Source organism: Fistularia commersonii, chromosome 6, assembly GCF_037954325.1.
Source record: "Fistularia commersonii isolate RoL2024-O1a breed Wild chromosome 6, RoL_Fcom_v1.0, whole genome shotgun sequence".
Classification (NCBI taxonomy): Eukaryota; Metazoa; Chordata; class Actinopteri; order Syngnathiformes; family Fistulariidae; genus Fistularia; species Fistularia commersonii.
The window spans coordinates 21,184,641-21,205,652 of record NC_141289.1 but is presented as its reverse complement, the minus strand read 5'-3'; the positions used below and the strand labels follow the sequence as shown (position 1 = coordinate 21,205,652).

General features: G+C 47.2%; 1 protein-coding gene across 1 annotated transcript; it reads right to left on the bottom strand.

Annotated features, from left to right (window-relative positions):
- Positions 1-826: 826 nt before the first annotated feature.
- On the bottom strand, positions 827-16,780 carry LOC147233667 (sentrin-specific protease 7-like). The gene is made up of 21 exons (XM_086148684.1): positions 16,534-16,780; positions 15,377-15,482; positions 14,708-14,943; positions 12,975-13,066; positions 12,757-12,881; positions 12,398-12,662; positions 12,259-12,326; positions 7,438-7,566; positions 6,140-6,173; positions 5,720-5,920; positions 4,409-4,617; positions 4,264-4,334; positions 4,057-4,173; positions 3,647-3,769; positions 3,453-3,545; positions 3,223-3,296; positions 2,820-2,878; positions 2,141-2,184; positions 1,992-2,060; positions 1,377-1,527; positions 827-1,110 (listed from the first exon to the last, which is right to left on the bottom strand). The coding sequence occupies exons 2-21, from the start codon at positions 15,479-15,481 to the stop codon at positions 970-972; spliced, it is 2,406 nt and encodes an 801-aa protein (XP_086004810.1). The 5' UTR covers position 15,482; positions 16,534-16,780; the 3' UTR covers positions 827-969.
- Between the last annotated feature and the right edge of the window lie 4,232 nt (positions 16,781-21,012).

The window sequence follows — 21,012 nt, the reverse complement described above, 5'->3', positions numbered from 1 at the left end:
TTTCTTTCATCGACGACGGAAAACTGGCTCCCTGCCGCCTCCTTCGGCGCGCTGGCAGGAAGCGGTTCGTCCTCAGCGGGGCGCTGGATTAGCAGCGCACACATATCCACAGCAGCAACGCCACCTTTGACCTGTGCTTTCACACGCCGGGGACGCCGCGATACACTCGATGTGTTGCCGTGTTGCCGTGCGGCCGAAATGATCTCATTTTATCATCGGCGTTATTGTAAATCTCGACCCGCTCCGGTTTCCTACCAATCGTGTTTCTTTTCTCAACGGTGACTTATTACCCTATAGAAAGGTATCATTTACAATATTGCTGCAAAAAACAAAAGAAAATATATCAAACAGCACCTTTAAACTGCATTAAAAATTGTGAGTGTTGGCATGAATCATGTCACGGGGTCAGGCCTTCCGAAGGTAGAAAAAAAAATCAATTTTTAAAAATGCCAAGGCAGCAATATTTGGATATTAAATAAGGTGACAGCCGTCGTATATCGTGTATTTCTTGTGGCTCATGAGTGACGGCAGCTGTGCAGAGCGTGACAACTGCACACCTATCATCCATACTCTAGTAAAATTGAATCAGAGGAAATTCTTTGGGAAAACTTGTTTTTTTAATATTCATTTTAAGCGCCAATTGATTTACATGATATCAATAACTGATAGATTTTAGTGCTTTTTAGGCCAAGAAAAATAAAAGCCAAAAAGCATTTTGAATTACTGCAAACTTTTAAAAGGCAGCGGTTTTCTCCAAGTTAAATCTATCTTCCAACGGGACTCCAATGTTTCCAAATAGAGGACAAGAAAAAGCTACAAAGAAGCCTTTATTTGATTAATTTACTGATCAAGAATAAGGAAATATTAGAAATGACTGTGTTACATCGTAATATGTCGATCACTCCGTGACATCAAACATTGAGGAGGACGACATTCTAAAAAACTAACAGATATGAGCTATTCCTTAAATTAACGGGGTGTTCTTGTTGCCTGCTGGCTCTCGTGGAGCCTCATGATGAGACGCCGGATCTCCTCCCGCTTCTGACGAACAACTTGCCGCGGAAACCAGCTCTCCAGTTTTGGGGGGAGGTCAAAGTGCACCACGGGGTTCTGAGGAACAGAAGGGGGAACCTTATGTGCGTGGCCAGGAGACAAACTGTCAGCTCATGCTGATGCATAATAATGTAGAAGATGCACAGGGTGACAAGATTTGGACTTTTCAGAACATTATCCATATTCCAGATTGTTTGCCAAGAATTGTAGATTTGTTTTTGCTGCAAATCAAGTTATTGGAGGCACAAACAAATAGACATATTGAGGAGTAAACGGCAGTAAAACAGAGGAACGCTGGTGTAAAGTGGATTTGAGCAATGCACCTGCAGGAAACTCTCCACGTATTGGAGGAGGAAGAGGCCGCAGTCGCTGCTGTTGTCCTGCTGTGGAACTCTGCAGCTGCAGCTGTGAAAGCCCTCTGGCGAGAAGACGCGCCGCTTCCCCCGACGCACCTGCCACTCCACCTGCAGGTAGCTGCGCACGCAACACCGAGTCAGCCGGCGTTGGCGCGTCACGGCGCCCGTCTCAAGGAGAAAACGACAAAACCAACTTGCTGTCCAAACAAGAGCCCGTGTCTGCAAACTTTGAGTTTCACATGTGGGCGCATCAGCATGTGAAAGCGACGCCCGGAGCAGCTTCACCGGGCTGATAACTGGACCATGTTAGCATCAAAACGCACACATTTGCAGATGTGTGTGGGACGGGCACTGTTACGATGATAAGAGGGATATTTTCAAAAAATTCCAGCGAGCTTCTAATTCATCCCCACGATGAGGGCGAAACACGTGAAAACATCTTTGCACGCCTGTGTTACGATCATTATGATTCGCACCAGGCCTCGCGCTCCGGTTCTTTTCAGGGTTCGATGCTTCAAAAAAGATGTCATGATGTCGAGCAGTGTGTGTGTGTGTGTGTGTGTGTGTGTGTGTGACGCTCACTCTCGCAGGAGCCTGCAGACGTTGTCATGCTTGGACATGGTCAGCGAGTCCATGACCAGGATGCAGGGTCTGCGATGGGAGAGACAGGAAGCCGTTGAGCCGCAGGAAGGCGCCTCTGCAAAAGCTTCACGCCTTCATTTGTGACTCACCGCTTGGTGACGATGCGCCGCTTGCAGCCCAGCTGAGTGCACTCCTGCTGACCCAAACACACTTTTACCTTTTCATTTTTAAAACCGTCACCATCTGTTGGAGCCGCATTGACATACGTTCCGCTCTTTTCAAGGAGAAACAGATATCAAGTGCGGCATGAATCCACAAACATTCTGACGCAAAGCACATATTGAGTATGACCATGATTCTATCAATGTTGTGAATTTATCCTATCTTTTGCTGTGTCGTTTTGCCAAAACGTCTGCCCCGGTGATTGTTTTGCAATTGTAAGAAGGCCTTCGAGGCCCGAGCCGACTCTTCTGTTTGGCCGTGGGACGTTCCTGTTCACTGGACTAGAACGAGTGGAATTTAAATCATCATCATTCGCGCTTGACTTTACGAGCTTTACCGCTCAAGAGGTTGTCTGAAAACAAGCTTCAATAAGGCAAATATTCTTTTTCTCCTTTTTTCATTTTTGTGGCAGCCAAAAAGGAGGTTGAGCGAGTGGTTAATCCGCAGATGACGCGTGAAAATACCGATTCAACCTGAACTTTCTGCGTCTCGGTTAGACAGATCGCAAAGCCAGTCCTGGGTGATGATAACCATCTGTCCGGACTCCTCCCTGCAAATATATCACGCTGGCAACCAAATGTAAAAAACACATTTTCAGCTTTTTACCGGTGGTGCAGTAGACCTGAGAGGAACGCCCCGTTTTCCCACAGAACCCTCAGTTTCACCTGAAAAACCAAATATCAAACACAAACAAATCAGCCGGGGCTAAAATTTAACGGACAAAGAACAAACCGAAAAATGCCGATCGCCCAGAATACTTTTGTGTTTTTGAAATTGATCGAAATGCTTTAAGAGGCTTGGCGATGAACCACCACTATTTTTTTTCCAACAAAAACAATAACAACAACAGCTAGAATAAGGGCACAAAACCGGCCATTTCTTTCAGAAAACCATAGATAAGTTAAATATTTAAAAATGATCGCTGTGTCTGAAGAAAGCGACAGCCAAATGTTAAGACATTAAATCTGGAATGTTACATTTCTGCGGTGAAAGAATGGGAAAGTCAAACCGGCACACGTTCGCGGCTCCATCTGAACGTCCAGCAGACCCGGGAAACAAACCACCACCAGGAACCAGTGGGCTCTGAAACACAAGCACACAATGCGACGCCGCCCTGCGGTGCTGGACTTCAACCATGACGTGATCACAACAGCGGCTTGACTTTCTAGACGATTTTACTTTTCAAAATCGATGTCATGAGCAAAACACTGAGCGCGAGTAAAAAAAGCCCGTCCTTACTCTTGATTGACAGGCACGAACACAAAGTCTTTGTTGAAAATGTCCACGTTGCGAGTCCACGTCTTCACTCGCCGATGCCTCATCTGGCGGTCTCTGAGCACAGCACGGGGCGGGTTAGTCACATCCCACCGAGCCAAGCCGAACGTGAAAAACACCAAACGCTTCTTTGAGAAGCTTGAGGAGGGATGTCTTACGGGACAGAAGAGGAGGCGTCCTCGCCGGCGGCTCGGCGGCGGCTGAGCTGCCTGTAGAAGAAGCTGCTGAAGACGTGGCTGCGCTCGGCCGTGGCCTGGCTGACGCCCTTCAGCAGCAGAAACCTGAGGGAGTCGTGGAGACGCCTGGCTGAGACGCAGAAACTACACCGATGGATTGCACCGCGCGCAAACTAAACGATATCCCCTTTTGTGAACCCGACACAAACTAAAATAGTGACTCGTGAAATATATGAAAGAAGCCGATTTACAAAAAGGGAAAAAAAAAGATAAGAGGTGGAGAAATGAAAGCTAGAAAGTAAAGAAACACAACGTCAACATTATGAATTGGACCTGGAAAATAAAGCTTTCGTCACGGAGGTTTAAAGCTTCGAATGAGATTGGAGCCTCACTTGAGGTAGAAGTCTATGATGACATCGTTGAGGAACTGTCCGGCGTCCAGGCAGGCCAGGTCCTCCCGGGTCACCGTGATCCGGCCTTTACTGGGCGGCGGAGGGAACTGGATCAACCTGCGGGGCCGCAGCGCGGTGACATTGCGGTGGGTCCGTTTTCTACACGACCAGTATCTTCACACCGTTGAGATCGAAAGAGCGGCGCACCTGCTGGGGAGCTGCTGGGACGGCGCTCTCCCCTGGGTCCTGCCGCTCCGTCGCAACGGGCCGGATCTTTCCTAGGAGACGAAGACGGGTGACCTCGGAGGCCGACGGAGAGGGCGAGGATGTGGAGGAGAAGGCGAGGCGCTACCTCCGACTGCCCCAGCAGATCCAGCAGGTGGAGGTCCAGAGGAGGAGGGCAGTCTCGGACCAGAAGCAGCCCGCCGCTCCAGTCCAGAGGAGGTGCGGAGCCGCGCTCCTTTGTGAACTCCTCCATCTCGAAGATGGAAGCCAGCAGGGCGGCGTGGAGCTCCTGCAGGGGTTCCCTCAGAACCAGCAGGAGGACGCAGCATGAGGGACCTGATGGAGCAGAAGAACGTAAAGGACAAACAAAGTCAAGTAAAGAAGCAGTTTGAGTGTGAGGCGCTGATTTTGGAGGCGGAGGATCGAAAGCACGATGGCCTGAATCAGGGGTCGGCAGCCTTTCCCGCTCAAAGAGCCATTCGGACTTGTTTCCCCGCAGTAAAGAAAACACCGGGAGCGACGACACCCTTTGGAAATTTAATATCAACAAACACGGCACACGAGGTTTTTTTTTTGTCTTCATGCTACGTAGAAACAAAATGCCTTGCCATTATTTTAAATCAACGAGCGACCGCAGAGAAAACGAAGTGCAACAAAACATTATCGACTCCAAAAGAAATACACTTCTCGGCAAAATACTCAATGTTTATATGAGTCCTTCTTGTATTTATGAACTTAAATGACCCACCGGCGGCAAACCGTAAATATCGTCCTCTCTCCGTGCACTGCCGCGTGCAGTCGCTTACCAAGAGCGACACAAATATTCTATTTAGATGTTACAAGATTGCCATAATCTTCAAATTTAAAATAACGTTTTAAAAAACAAAGGTAGTTGGTGTGAGAGAGGAGGATCCAGAGAATAGGGTTGGATGGGGAAAGTTGACTCGCTGTGGCGACACCTGAAGGGAAAAGCCGAAAGAAGAGAAGAAGAAGTTTTAAAAAACGAAGAAAACTAAAATGAAATGCAGTTTCATTGAATGCTGGTTCAATGAGATGAGATGAGAACAGCTTTATTAATCCCGGAGGAAATTGTTGTGCCAGAGTTTCAAGTAAAAACATACCAGTAATAGACAACAGTGGAAAGGAGGAAATTGTCTTAGCTGTTAGCAGTAACTACAAAGATTGAAGATTCCCTGCGGCTGAGGGAAGAGGAATTAAAAAGTCTGATAGCCTCAGGTAGGAAAGACCTCCTGTGGCGTTCAGTGGAGCTCCTCGGTGGTATCAGTCTACCACTGAAGGAAACTTTGGTTGATTCCAGTCAAAGGTCAGAGGGACCCCAGCCTTCCTCCTGGTCCAAACCCAGCACCTCATATTGTGTCTCTCTTTGAGCGCCGGCCGACTTGTAATGCGGCGGCTCGGACGGCGGTGGCGTTCTCACCCGAGGCACTGGTGGTCTGGATGGCTGTGAGCTCCCTCTGCAGCAGGTCGGCCTGAGCGTCCGTCACCCACAGGAAGAGCAGCGAGGGCGGCGGGCCCGAGCGGCCGGCCAGCAGAGTCCCGCCCCGAGCCCGGCCTCCGTCCCACAGGCCGTACCCTCGCACCTGGGACGCCACCACCGTCACCTCGCCCTCCTCCACGCCTGCGACACACACAAAAACACACGTGGCGACAACCAACGTCCACCAGATAGGACACATCTAAGACGCCGGTTTGGAAAGTTGCAAAGGATGACAGTAAATACCGTTTTTGACCGGTTTTATTTTTGAATAACGGCGGCGCCTTCATGAAAGTTTTGGGTTTAAAGAACAGAAATGAGTCAAACTGACAGGGCTCGTTTTTCAGGAATCGACTTTTATACCTTTCAGAGGAAGGATGATGCCATTTGGGGTGATCTGAAAAGAAGGGGACAGAGGGAGCAGAGGTCAGAGGTCGTGCGCTTCATCTATTTCCCGGTGTACCACGCTTACTTATTCTCTTAGTACAGCACTAGAAATGAATATACACTGCTCAAAAAAATAAAGGGAACACTTAAAAAACACATCCTAGATCTAAATGAATGAAATATTCTTATGAAATACTTTGCTCTTTACACAGTTGAATGTGCTGACAACAAAATCACACCAAAATGATCCATGGAAATCAATTGTATCGACCCATGGAGGTCTGGATTAGGAATCACACTCCAAATTAAAGTGTAAAAACAAACTCCAGGCTGATCCAACTTTGATGTAATGTCCTTAAAACAAGTCCAAATGAGTCTGTGTTGCTTCCTGAGTGGACACTATGATTTCACACAAGTGGGATTGACTTGGAGTTACATTGTGTTGTTCAAGTGTTCCCTTGATTTTTTTGAGCAGTATATTTACTATCATCGTTATCATCTGACCTTCTAGTGCAAGCGACAGCTGCTGCAGGTCTCACTGATGAGACAGCGAAACAAACCAATCGGAAAGGTCGTGGCTCAGACGAGATACCGTCTTTACACACCGTCTGCGTGCACGCATGCTTGCAGACACACACAATAACATACAAAAAAAAAGGGTTTGGGGGATTTCGGAGGGGAAGGATTGGAATCGAATTTTCTTTTCTAACATCATTTCAGGTACTTTCTGGTTGAAGGTTGAAAATTTCCTTTAGCCGTTCGAACTAATTTCTTCCTCGTTTCCTTTGGAAATATTGCATCATTTTCGGTGTTTTTGACGGAGCGGCAAACATAAAACACACAATAAATGAAAAGTCCAGCAAGGACATTGAAAACACATGTTAGTTATTAGATCAAAAATTAAAACTCCGAAAGCAACTGCAGGCCGATCGTGAATGTGTGTGAGCGCACGTGCACGTGCACGCAGGTCACATAAATAAACACTACACGGTACAATCACTGCCAGGAGCATCATGTTATTGGACATTTGGCTCCTTCTACTAAACATGAATGTGCAGGCTGTTTTAGTCTCATATATATATATATATATACATATACACACACACACACACACACACACACACACACACACACACGCACATATGAGAGATACTGTGTATACATTTCTTGCCATTTTTCCTAGCTTTTGGCCTGAGTGAAAAAGCAGATTCATTCCCCATTTGAGGGATAAGTGACTCTGGCAAGTTTCCGCTGCATTCTAACATGTTTCTCACCATCATCCTCCCGTTTGCATCGGCTTGAATGAGGCCGGCGTGAAGCGAAAGGAAGTCCAGCTCCAAGAAGGACGGTGGCAAGGGCAGGTCGTCACTGCCATCCCCTTCAGGAGGGCACAGGCCAACGGGCTGCCGGGAGAGGTCAGAGGTCACGCTGCTGCACGAGATGCATTTGGAGTTCTTTCATGGTCATGAAGGCGTCTCCTCCTGTCATTAGGTCCTGATTCCTACGGTATCTAGAATCTCCATGCTTGACGCCGTCAGGACGCTATCAGTCGAGTATAATTCACTCGGTGTCTTCTGGGCCGGTCTGGCTTTTACGTCTAAATTTGATCCATCTTGCAAAAGACAGAAATGAGGGGGAAGCGACTCCTCTCGCTGGTGCAGGGATAGGATCTATTTATCATCTTTTAGTGCATTCATTAGCCTCCTGGATGGATCACCTGGTGTCTGCAATTTTTTTTAATCTCACAATTGAATTTTATTCCGCCGCATTAGTCGTGAACTGACACGATTCCTTCCCGAAACGTCTTCCTCTACTTTACAGAAAGACGAGGCGAACGAAGCATAAGCTTCAAATCAAAGATGGATTACTTTCCCCTCGCCTTGTTTCAGAGCTGAGGCTGCCATGCAGCTTCTTAGCTGGAGATCCTCCAAAAACTACTCCTTCCTTCTTAGGCCCAAAGACTCCACTAATCTCTTGAAATGACCTAAACACTCCATCCCTACACCAGACACTAATCTTAGTCAAACTCCGCCCGGTCAAGGAGTTCCTATTCCCTCTGTCTAAAGCGGAGCGGGGAGTTCCACTGCTTATATTCCTATAATTGGACAGCCCAAGTCATCACATCATGATCAATTCTTATCAGCACACAAATTTCCCCTATGGGGATCAATAGAGTGTGATCTTATAAGGCAAACTTATTGATCCCTATAGGAGAAATTCCTTTCAGTTATGTCAAAAAAAGGAAATAAATATGAGTATAAATATAAATAGAAAGGCAGAAAACATGAGATAGCAAGACAAAAAATAACAAAATAAATCTCTAAATAGATAGACAGCAGAAAACAGTGCACCGGAGAAACAGTATGAAGACCCACAAGCAAAAGAAGAGTGGACGGGTGAATAAATCACTCGAGCAAATAAAGAGCAAGCGTACGAGATACGAGGAGCTGCTGCCACAGGCGGACGTCTTCCAGCGTCATCTTGAAAAAAATTAATCTATCTCATCTCGCATAGTTTTGGACGGCAGCCTAACATTTGCCCGGGAGCCACAGGGGGACGAGTGTTTGGGGGTCATGATTTCAAATGCTGAACGTCGTTTATCGATCATAAAGGGTTCTCGGTCATTCAGATTTGTAGCGAGGAGTGAAATGTCCTCAGAAAACCTGGACAAAACCAGTTGCAACGGCAAGATTTGACAAGAAGCTTTTGCAAACCGATTCCGGCTTTCCTTTTAGCCCTGGGCCGGTCCTTAGCCTTCTGAATGGACTGGAAACATTCCCGAGGCCAGAGCCAGCGCTATCGCCAGTCATACATAGTTAGAAGCTGCAGATGAGCAGAAAAATAATGTGCAAAAAGCACATGGATTAAACAGACCACTTTGTATTGGAATATCTATTTCACTAAGACTCCACTGGAGATTCTTCTAGTTGTTGGGAATTTCCAAATGTCAAACATTGAGCAGCTGCTCTGACTTCGGTTCGTGTAATCCGGGCCTCTAGAACCTCCACTTAATCCAACGGCCGACTTGTCAGAGTCATTCTTGAAACGGACACCTTCGCTGTGCCTCGGCCTCCATGGCTCGCTCATGTAAATTGCTTGAGACAACTTGAAATCTTCTTCTTCTTCTTCTTTCAGCTTTTCCCTTCAGGTGTCGCCACAGCGAGTCAACCTTCTCCATCTAACCCTATTCTCTGGATCCTCCTCTCTCACACCAACTACCTTCATATCTTCTCTCACTATGTCCATCAATCTTCTCTTTGGTCTTCCTCTGGACCTCCTGCCAGGCAACCTTCAGCAACGTTCTACCTTTAGACATGAACAGAGGAGTGTTCATGTCCAAACCATCTCAGTCGTCACTTTGTCTCGGTCATACATGTCCTGCACCTCTGTGATAAATTCTTCTTTTCCTTTGGGCTTTTCCCTTCAGGGGTCACCACAGCAAATCAACCTTCTCCATCTAACCCTGTTCTCTGGATCCTCCTCTCTCACACCAACTACCTTCATATCTTCTCTCACTCCGTCCATAAATCTTCTCTTTGGTCTTCCTCCAGACCTCCTGCCTGGCAGCTCCAATTCCAGCATCCGTCCACCAATATATTCTCTATCCCTCCTCTGTCCATGACCCAACCATCTCAGTCTGGCTTCTCTGACCTTCTCTCCAAAACATCTAACATGTGCTGTTCCTCTGATGGACTCCTTCCTGATCCTCTCCATCCTGGTCACTCCCAAAGAGAACCTCAACATCTTCATCTCCGCAACCTCTAGTTCTGCCTGCTGTCTTTTGGTCATTGGAACAGTTTCTAGTCCAGCTTGAGACCATTTGAAATAATAATACGATAATAATGAATACCTTCCAGGAAATCAGAGCCATCATGGATGAACGTGAGTGTCCGGCAGCCGGGGCAGCAGTGAGGGGTTCAGCCTCTTGCTTACACTGGGAGGAGACGGGAATCCGTCCGAGAAAGTTCAGTTCCAAGGACGACGGCTCGACCTCCCGCGCCTCGACGCCCCCTAAATACCTGGGTATTCTTTATGAACTAGCTCTCCATCTGAATCACATGATATATTTTTGCTGGCGTTATCTTGCCAAAGATAGAGCTGATTTTTGCACGCTTCTGCAACCTTTCTTTCCAGTCTGAACAGACCCAACTCAGCCATGCATAAATCACACACGTTTTACAAGTCTTATATGATTTACTGTTTCTTTTCGCTCCAGCTCAAATTTTGGCTATCGAAGAGAACGTCGTCTGCGGATCAAATATTCATTTCAAAGACACTCTTAAGGTACCGAATCGTCCGCCCATCGAGTCTCGGGGTACTTTTGGCTGTTTGGACGTAACGACAGTTTCGCCCCGCCGCGCACGGACGACCCCGCCCACACCCAAGAGGCTCGGTGGAGTCATGGAAAACCAAACCGAGCCGAGCCGGAACCGTGCGGTGGAAAAGTGCCAAGGGTTCCACTATCTCATGATCTGATTGGGTATTAACAACTTCAGCTGCTTACAATGCTTTCTATTATTCCTTCAGAATCAGGAAACAGTCTTACTGACAGCAGGACTTGTGTTTGTGAGAGTTGAAGTATACTCTAAAAGCATTTCACAGTATAGTATCTATACTAAGGTATATTTCACTTGGGCTGGTCAATCTCTAGCTGTCCACCACTCTTTGTCTACAGTGACGGTCTTGGTTGTTCTTTCCAGTCCATCATGGTGTGCTGCTAGCGATCCATTCGCACAAATGTGCATCTTCCACATTAGGAAGTTTCAAAGGTTACATTTGATTGCGTTGGACTCCATGCAAATCGCTCTGCCCTCTTGAATTGCATATTTCGATGATACAAAATCCAGATTCAACCTCAGCTCATGTCCAAACCGTCTGTTTGTCAACAGCTACGATACCAACGTCGGCAGCCAAAGCAGAAGAATCAAGAAATGCCTCCGTGAATCTGAATGAATCGAACCCAAAAGCGGTAAATATTTACCGTGCAAAATGTTGACAAGAGAATCGATCTTTGAGCCGTGAGTCTCCTGTTCATCCTTAGTTTAAATTCAGGGCCGCGACGGATCCATCATGATATTTGTCAGGTGTCGCTGCCTTATATTCTTTATATTTGCCCGTATCTTTGACTTGCCAAAAATGACTGCTGTCCCGCTGTTTGTTTTCCTATGGTAATTAGCTTCCCAGCTTTATGTTTGTTCTCAAAACTCATTTTCCGACTTTTCCTCAGGGTGGATGGCAGTGGGAAACCGGCAGAAACCTTGTGCAGCCTCATGCTTATGTCAAATTTCATTTTCATCTCCTTGGATCTATAATTGAAAATAATGTGGCGTGTCCCCTTCCTGCACCCTTCCTGCACTCAGCGCTGGCTCTTTCCAGGAGGCCATCGGAAGGCTCGCTGGGTCTCGGTCAGCGGCCGTCATCGGGAATTAGCGCCTTGACTAATGAATCATTAGGACCTTGCTCACTCGTGGCATTTCGTGCTTGACTTTTCTGTTCTTTTAACGTATTACTGTTTTTTTCGGCGGGCAAAGCCTCTTGGACAATGCTTTATATGTTACACACTCGCAGCGTTAGCTCTGCATTAGTGGTGTTTTCCATCAGTTCCAGTCAAAAGTCAGGAATTCTTCTCCCATGTTCACCGCATCAAACATACCGGTGCCTGTAAAAACAGTATTTGGCTTAACATATAGATATGATAGATATAATTCTCCATTTTGTTCAAAATGTATCATTTTATGAGACCGTTTTCGATGTTTGATTCTAGTATTTAGAGGAAATGTTCATTCCCTCTCAGTGCAGATGTTAGTCCGCTCGGTCCAGGAGCCGTTAGCGGCTCCAAGGTGACGAAGCACCTCCCTCTCAGCAAAGCATTCAGACCAGTCAGTTCAGCTCAGGTGTTTTTGGACAGCAGCAAGGCAAGCAGAGAGCGGGCTGGAGCCACTCGGCATGGAAGCATCACAGAAAGGCCCCTCCTTGCTGTGAGCCACTCCGTATTCTAACAATCTCTGAAACGGTAGCGTACACGGCTGACGGGCCGTCCTCGGGACACGCGCGATTGCGGGAAGGCGTATTTGAAAGGACATCTCGCCCGCTACCTGCGTCGCGTTTCCGGTTTGCGATGAGTCCCCGTCGTCTTCCTCGTCCTCCTCGCTGGACAGGACGACTGAAAGAAGAGAGGATGAGCAGAAGGTCCGAGCGGCGCAGCCACGTCACAAACGACCTTCCAACACTCACTGGGTTCCGATTGACTCTGGCTCTTCCGGAGGACGGCGGCCCGGCTGATAATCTTTCCGTCTCGGAACGCCTGCCACGTCTCTCGCCTGGTCTCCGCATCCGCGAGACTCCGCCTCCTCCCGCCCGCCGGCCGAGAGGACGGCCGGGCTGCCACAGAAGCCACGGAGGCTTGCCGGACACGTGGCGGAGATGCTGATTCACCCTCTGTGTCCGACAACGTTTTCTTCGGCGGTTTCAGAGAGACGGAGGAGTCTCTCTTGTCGCACTGGGAAGGGCGATAAGACTGGCTTTTAAAGTTCGGGGAGCCACAACAACTGAAAATAAAAGAGAAAGTCATCACCCGCCCGCGGTGACCTCACCTTCCAGCTCTGGGATCTCCTCCAGGACGAGGAGCTGCTCAGACGCTCCAGAGAGCCGTCTGCTCGCAGAGCGTCCAGAGAGTCAGCCGCCTCCACCGATACCTTCTGATCGGGAGGGACGGCGTCTGCGGGGAGGACACACCAGGTCAGACGGGGAGGACACACCAGGTCAGACGGGAGAACTGGGACCTCAGAAGCAGAGATGATTCTCCACCCACCACCACAGGTGCTCCATTTCTTCTGCGGCGGGGCGGCTTGTTCCGAGGCGTCGAGGTGCAGCAGCCGGTCTGAGGCTCGCTTGGGGCGCCATCTGGTGGACGCACAACGGCAGCCGGTCAAACACAACAGCGTTTGAGGTCACTTCCTTTCAAGCGGACTACTGGAATCCAGAAACTTGTACTTTAACCCTCCGGAGAAAGATTGCACCAAAATCAGTATCTGACACTGAGAATCCTCTTCCTGTCCTTCAGGGGTCTCCTCAGCAGATCCACCTCCTCCATCTAAACCCCTCCTCTCTGAATCCTCTTCTCACGCTCCTAACTAACATCATGTCCTCTTGAACTATTTCCATCCATCTTCTCCTTGGTCTTCCTCTAGACCTCCAATTCCAGCCACAGTTTACCCATAGGTTGACTCCCTCCTCTGTCCATGACCCAACCATCTGTCTCTCCTAAACATCTACCACATGCCGTCCCTCTGATGGACTCGTTCCTGATCCTATGTGTCCTGGTCGCCCCCAAAGAGAAGCTCAGCATCTTCATCTCTGGGACCTCCAGCTCTGCCTGCTGTCTCTTCCTCAGTGTCACGGCCTGCAAACCAAACAGCATGTCTTGTCTCCCCACTGTCTCCTGAACCTTTCCTGTCACCCCGGCTGATATTCTTCTACCTCAGAGAACCACTGACACTTTTCTCCACCCGTTCCAAGTGTCTAAAACTGTTCATCACATTTGTAAATAACCATCAATTCACCCGGGTGAATCTGTGAGGATGCGCGCGTGTGTGTATTCGCACTTATTTTTCTTCTTCTTCGGTGAAGTTACAGGACAGCTGGAATCCATCTGGTTGCATTGGCACCACTAAGGAGTTGAACTCTCCCTCAGTGTTCGCCATGGGAATCTCACACACATCAGCAGATCACACGCAGCCACGCCATTGTGAACAACTGTGATGCGGGTGTGGACTCCTATTCACCGTGTGAAAGTGGAGGCTTTGAGGGCTGAATCTGCAGATCACTTCACCCTCACAAACCGAGGGGAAGCTGTGATCTCACAAACCAGACGCAGACTGTCAAGTCGCAACCGTAGAATGATGTTGTCTTGTAAATCCCAAGTTTCCCTGGTTACGGCGGTTCCCCAGTGAAAGGTGATGACATCAGTTTCCGCCCCCCCCTCTCCCTGGTCACATCACAGCTCCCTTTCCCTTTTTGAGGGAAAGAAATGTACGGTTTGTCAAAAAACAGCCACACCTGAAGACGGGTTTGACAGAAATGAGCGTGAGGACAAAAGCGAAGAGTGACATGGCGACTTGTAGCTCAATCACTGGAATTAAGTAAGGTGATACTTTAGGGACTGGTCGAAGAAGTTGGCCTAAACACAAATATTATCTTTTGGTAAAATGATTTGTTCGTTACTTTCCTCATTGATGTTAATTTTGACAAGATTCCCGAACGTAACACATCTAGTTGTGATCGAACGTAGTAAACCTGTGACAATAAATGAGTAAATGTCACGAGATGTTCGATCATTACTTGCATATGACTTCTCCTTCACTCATGATCTACTGAGATATGCGATGACTGCATACTTTGGACTGGAACACGCAGAAACAGGTAGAACATGCAAACCACACCGCACGCTTTCTCTGAAACTTGTTTTTTTTCTGAAGCGCTTTTCTAACGTTCGCTGAAAAGAACCGATGCTGCCTGGGAAACACGACGGCCACTGGGATTCACCTGTTGGAGAGGTTGGTCAAGGATGAATCCGTGTTCTGTCCCGCTTGCGATTGCCGGTTCCAGCCGCCCGTCGCACTCCGATTGGCCACGGCTGCTCCTCGGGCTGGACTTTTGAGTCCCAGCAGGGTTTTCACCACCGTCTGAAAAAGCGGCCGACGTGGCAGGTTTCGCCCGTTCACCGAGGAGCCGAGCAAAGTCCCGGCCTTCATCCTGTCACTTTTGTGGCTCTCGAACTTCTGCTTAGACACAACAGAATTGACAACAAAGACATGAGACGGTAGGAACACATTATGAAGCAACAATTGCATATCTAGGCTTCATTTAGCCACATTTCGACTGTGCGGCCTTAAAAGCAGAAAATGCAGCAACACCTGCTACACCTTAACATCCAGTGAGGCTACTGTCCTTAAAAATGTTTTGGAAATATAATATCAATTTAGATTAACTTACAGCATCAGCATGAGTACTGGAACCATTTTAAAAAGTACAAATACATCAAACAAAAACTTAGCCACACTGGAAAATATAACCTTTGCAGACCTAAAGAAACAAAACATTTAGAAATGAGAAAATATTGCGGCTTAGTGAAACCACCTAAGGAGACTCCATTGACTTATTGTATAAGAAAACTGTCCCATTCAAAAACCAAACATTTGGGATCAAATGCACCTTAAAATCAGGCGCTGGGCTCTGGAGGCGAGACAGAGGCGACTGCATGTGCCTGGAGTCTGAGCCGGGATGTTTCTTCTTGGGAATCTTGTAGGGCGATGCCATCCTGACAACAGGATGCAAAGAGTGAAACACACACACACACACACACACACCCCTTTCCACACATATATATATATATGTACTGCTCAAAAAAATAAAGGGAACACTTAAAAAACACATCCTAGATCTAAATGAATGGAGTATTCTTATGAAATACTTTGCTCTTTACACAGTTGAATGTGCTGACAACAAAATCACACAAAAATGATCAATGGAAATCAATTGTATTAACCCATGGAGGTCTGGATTAGGAATCACACTCAACATTAAAGTGTAAAAACAAACTCCAGGCTGATCCAACTTTGATGTAATGTCCTTAAAACAAGTCCAAATATATCTGTGTTGCTTCCTGAGTGGACACTATGATTTCACACAAGTGGGATTGACTTGGAGTTACATTGTGTTGTTCAAGTGTTCTCTTTATTTTTTTGAGCAGTACATATATATATATATGTATGTATGAGCTGTTTAGGCTGCTGTGTAACTTTTTTTGATAGAATCATTACACAGAGGCCCCTAATCACAAACGCGTTTGATCGACAATATTCTCTCATCAAACACAACATTGTTGAAAAGAAGCGTCTGCTTTTTACATATTTTCACTTTCGAATTCTTCTATCAGTGGCAAAGCAAACGAAACTATTTCATGTGTAAACTTTGCAAAGGCAGCATCACTGACTCAAATCAAGCAAACGGCCCAGCAGTCCGCGCTCCGAATCCAATGAGGCAGTTATTTGTGTTTTTATCTCTGTCTCATATCTGTGGAGTCACATATTACAGATCACATATTTTCCTGTGTTTGGTCTTCTTTCTTTCTTCTTCTTTTGACTTAAATAAATTAGAGTTAGCAAAGGACAGGACGATCGCGGCGGATGTTGACATTTGCTGTCAATCTTCCTTGAATCCACTTGAATCTGGCGGAGCGAGCGGAGACGCGATACTTTATAAAATAAATTGAGAAATGTCTTTCTGCGATTGGGTTGTTTAAGCGGCGCGTTTACCTCCCGAAGCAGCTTAAAGGAAGATAAAGTGGAACTCCGAATGGCGACACAAACCTGCTGTTGTTGTGCTCCCGGAAGCAGCTAAGCCGCTAGCGTGTTAGCAGTCGGCGGACCCTCGTTTTGCTCCACCTGTTTTAACTGTCAAGGCGCATCATCAACGTGGCGGCTTGGCCAGCAGCTCCGGGGAAAGCCAAGAACTATCTAAAAAATGCATGTTTGCGTTTTCTGTCCGAGATCCATCCCGGTCCGACGATCAGCTGTGCGACAACGGCGACATTGTTGTTCTTGTTCGCGGTGTTTTGTGTTCGTCGGCGCGGCAGCGGTGCGACAGCGGTGCGACAGCGCCCCCTGCTGGCCGGGAGGTCTGGCTGGCGCGGCCTGGACCTGCGTCTTCTACGAAATATTAAGATGAAGAAAGAAAGAAAGAAAGAAAGAAAGAAAGAAAGAAAGAAAGAAAGAAAGAAAGAAAGAAAGAAAGAAAGAAAAGACACGTACATTCAAATCAAATCTTAGGTATTACATTTTTCTAAATTGTATCTTCTTCTTTCTTCTTCTTTTCCTTTGGTCTTTTCCCTTTATATTTCATTGTATTTCTTATTCTTCCTCCTTCCTACTATTATCTATTACTGTTATGTTTTTACTTGAAACTCTGGAACAACAATTTCCTTCGGGATAAATAAAGTTGTTCTCATCTCCTCTTATCATCTCATCTCATCAGGGTCTCCGCAGCCAATCCACCTTCCCCATCTAATCCTATTCGCTGGATCCTCCTCTCTCACTCCATTTGCCTTCATATCCTCTCTCAGGACGTCCATTCATCTTCTCTTTGGTCTTCCTCTGGACCTCCAATTCCAGCATCCGTCAACCAATGTACTCCCTACTATGACCCAACCATCTCAATCTGGCAAACTTTTCCAAGGTGTGTGTCCTTCTGAAAAGTACATTTTTCTGTCAGACTTCCAACACGGTTGCCCCTTGCTGTAGCAATCATTATAATTAATACTTTATTAATCTCTCGTGGGGAAATTCATTCTCTGCAGTTAAGCGGTCATGGATGCAGCGTGAGCAGCAGGCTGCCAGGGGAGCAGTTTGGCCTTCGGTGTCTTGCTTTGGCACACTAGGAGGAGGATGGGTTGGACGATTGCCCGACCTCCTGCGCCGCCCAAGTTGTTGCATGTATGTACAAATGTGACGATATCTTTGCTAATTTTGCACATCCAACCGTTCTGCTGCGGCTCACAGCGTGTCATGTTGACACCGCGCCACCTCAACTCGGAGCTCCTCCCGGACGGCCGAGCCTCTCGCCCTCTCATCTTGACCTGTTCCCTTCAAACTCTTGAACCAAGTTCTCTCTTACGTTTTCAGAGCATCCTTTGCTACCAAGTAGCAGGTACTGTGTGACATACTTGTTGTGCTTTTGCTGAAAAGTGTGATCCGGTGTTTGTAATGACTTGCCTGGGGCCAAGCTCGGATTTCATTTCAAATAAATTTGATCAATATTTTTGTCTCATCTCACAACCGTCTTGCTAAGAGGTAAAAAGTAAGCAAGCATTTTTACAATTTAGAATGAAACGTCATTGTAACTGAATTGAAAAGTCCTATCTAAATGATTGTTTTATTCATTATCTGTAACGCTTATCCTGCGGCCAGGATTGTGGGGGCTCGAGCAACTCCGGCTCTTCAGAGGTGGGGTTCGGCCCCGCTGGCCGTCACGCTGCCACGTAGCAGGACAAACAACCATTCGCTCGTTCTTCTGCACGTTTTGTGGTCTTCTGCATGACCAAGCGCATGCTTTGAATTGTGGGAGGAAAGCCACACGGATGCTGCACCCACTGAAGTGAAATAAATGTACGTCATTTCTGCTAAAGTCTGAGTGGTATATATTGGACCGACACAATCACTCATCGTTAAAAAGAGGTCCGATAGTTGTGGTACGAAACCAGGGACGACAGACGGTGTAAAGAGACAATGTAGGCAAATATACAGAGTGCTGTGTTTGTTGGTCCAGAGCGCAATGCGGTGCCTTTGAGACATCGGGATCTTCATCCAAGAGCTTATTCATTTATCTTTTGGTATGCTGAGCGGTTTGGACCGCTTCGAATGCGTAAAGGTCAAGCGCCAGCAAAAATTACAAACTGTCCACATTGTCGTGCTCCGCATTGCACGACGATGGAAAACCAAGATATCCGCTCCTGCGGCTTAACGCTGATTTTTAATTTTAACGCAAACGAGCTACGTCGTTTACCACAAACGTGTTGGAGCGGCATCTTCTTTTGCTCTTTTGCGGCGGTCTGGGCTTCTCCGGCATTCAATCTGTGACGCAGCGTCTGGATGAGACCCTCACCGAAGGGACCGTCCGCACCATTCATCTTCATGCAGTCACAGACAGATCCTGCCCGCCGCCGTTACCCCTCACAGCTCAGCCGCTCCCGCTGGTTTCCAGCACACCGCCTCTGCAGCTGATGGCCGTGTGCATGAGGAGTGGCCTTCAGCCCTGGGAAAATTTGGTCTGGGAATCACAAATGAAAGGGATCTCAGTGTGCGTGGATCTGCAAGGCTGCATAACAACATCATCGTCATCACATAACCTGATCGCAGATATTCAGGAAGAGTTTCCGATGGCACCCCTTAAAATTCAAATAGATCAAATCCTGGTTGAAAGACGAGGCGCTGGCTGTTTGCTACCTTTTGCTGCAGAGCCACATTTTGTGTTATAAAAGTAAATGGCGTGACTGACCTTTGGTAGATGAGGTGGAAAAATGGAGAGCGTAAAATACAAAAAAAAAAAAAAAAAACACCCCTTACTGTCTTTTTTAATTTTCTAATTCTATAAAAAAAAAAAAATCCCATTCCAATGTCCGTTCTTATCCTTGATGTTGTTGCTGTTGTTCTCCCTGCATCTATTTATTTGCTATTTTGTTTTTCTAATTGTCTCTCTATTTATGTTTATATTCATACTTATGAATACAGAATTTCCCCCTTTGGGGATCAATAAAGTTTATCTTATCTTTAATGTATTTTAAATTCACATCAGTGCACCTGCGCTACATTTGGAATACGTGTATATAAATGATTAAAATTCTAATAATTCTCCTGAAAATATTGGACCCTGTTTTTTTGTTGTTCTTTTTTCAAAAAGTAAATGGAATCAGCTCTGATACATAAAATGAATGGTAGGTGTGTTTCCATTGTCCCTCTTTTTCATTAACAATTTCATAAAATAACCAAACCAAACAAGTGAGGGACAGCAGCATCTTTCCACCAGCTGTTGGAGGGTTGGAAGGAGCTGTTCCTCCAGATGTTCCTGGATCCATCGCAGGTTTAGGGGCTTCTACCGCCATCGCCGGCGTGAGGAAATGCACAAATTTCCCGTCTATCATTTGCTGCTTACTTACAAATGTCGATAACCGGACATAACTTTCTTTTTCTGCAGTTATGATGAATGAAACAAGTTTTGCTGCGTCGCTGTGTTAGCGGCTACCCTCCAGCTCCGTCCTCAGACGACTAGTTGCCAGCACAGTTAGCATGCTAAACGGTGTATTAGTTCTTCGTGGAAACACTTTTCCTGAGCAGCGAGGCGTAGAAAAGCCACGCAAGGAGAACGGAGCTGTGCTGGACACTATGATAAATAATGAAGGAAATGAGAAAAGATAATAAAGTGAAATGTCCTTTGTCAACATTCAAAATGCTCTTATAGGCAAGCTGGGGTAGATCGATCGCTACAGAGGGCGTGATCGCCTCAAAATTGGATTATGTCATGAACCGAGCATTTCCAGTGAATTTCTCAGCTTCCAGGAGGTCCCGAGGGAGTTAGCAAGCCAGGAGCTCCGGCTCTCCGTGGATTATGGTCCCAGCGGGGAGGAGACGGCGGCGGTGTAGAGAGAGGCGGCGGAAGCGAGGCTGCAGGGCTGGTGCCCTTGTCAGGCCAGGGATTAGGCCTTTACATCCCGCCTAATACCAGCGCTAGCTTAGCCTTTGGCCTTCAGGCCGACATGTGCGCCGTGCTGTGCACATCACAGCGGGGGACTTGAATCATCGCGCTCCCTAAATTTCACCGGCATGTCAAATGTGCCACAAGGGGAAATAACACCCTGGACAGGGTCTGCGCAGACATCAAGCTTCAGAGTACCGGGCCGGACCGCTACCGAGCCCGGACCAGTCCGACCTTCTGTCCCTGCTTTGAATCTCTGCATTCGCCCCCATCCCTCAAGAAAACCTTCACAAGAAGGTTGCGACGTGCCTGAGGGTGCGTCTGAGCAGCTGCAGGACCACTTTGAGAGGACAAACAGGGCAGTATTTGAAGATCAAGACCTGGAGGTGTTCACACACAGTGTGCCATGCTGCATTAGGACCCAGTCGACAAGCGCATCCAGGTCGACCCCAAGCGGAAGCCCTGGATGACGCGGGACGTCCAGTACTACCTAAGGACAGACCTCTACAGTGCAGGCCGGCCTCGCCTGAGGAGACTGTAGGAGGAGGATGGAGGACCATCTGGGTGGGAACAGCAGCAAGCAGCTGTGGCCAGGAGTCTCT

Excerpts from the sequence above, each read along its gene's own strand:
- LOC147233667 (XM_086148684.1), bottom strand. The coding sequence starts at position 15,481 with ATGGCATCGCCCTACAAGATTCCCAAGAAGAAACATCCCGGCTCAGAC. Across the intron at positions 13,067-14,707 it reads TTGACCAACCTCTCCAACAG|ATGGCGCCCCAAGCGAGCCT; the intron begins GTGAATCCCAGT and ends TGCGTCCACCAG. Across the intron at positions 2,879-3,222 it reads GGAGCCGCGAACGTGTGCCG|GTGAAACTGAGGGTTCTGTG; the intron begins GTTTGACTTTCC and ends TTGGTTTTTCAG.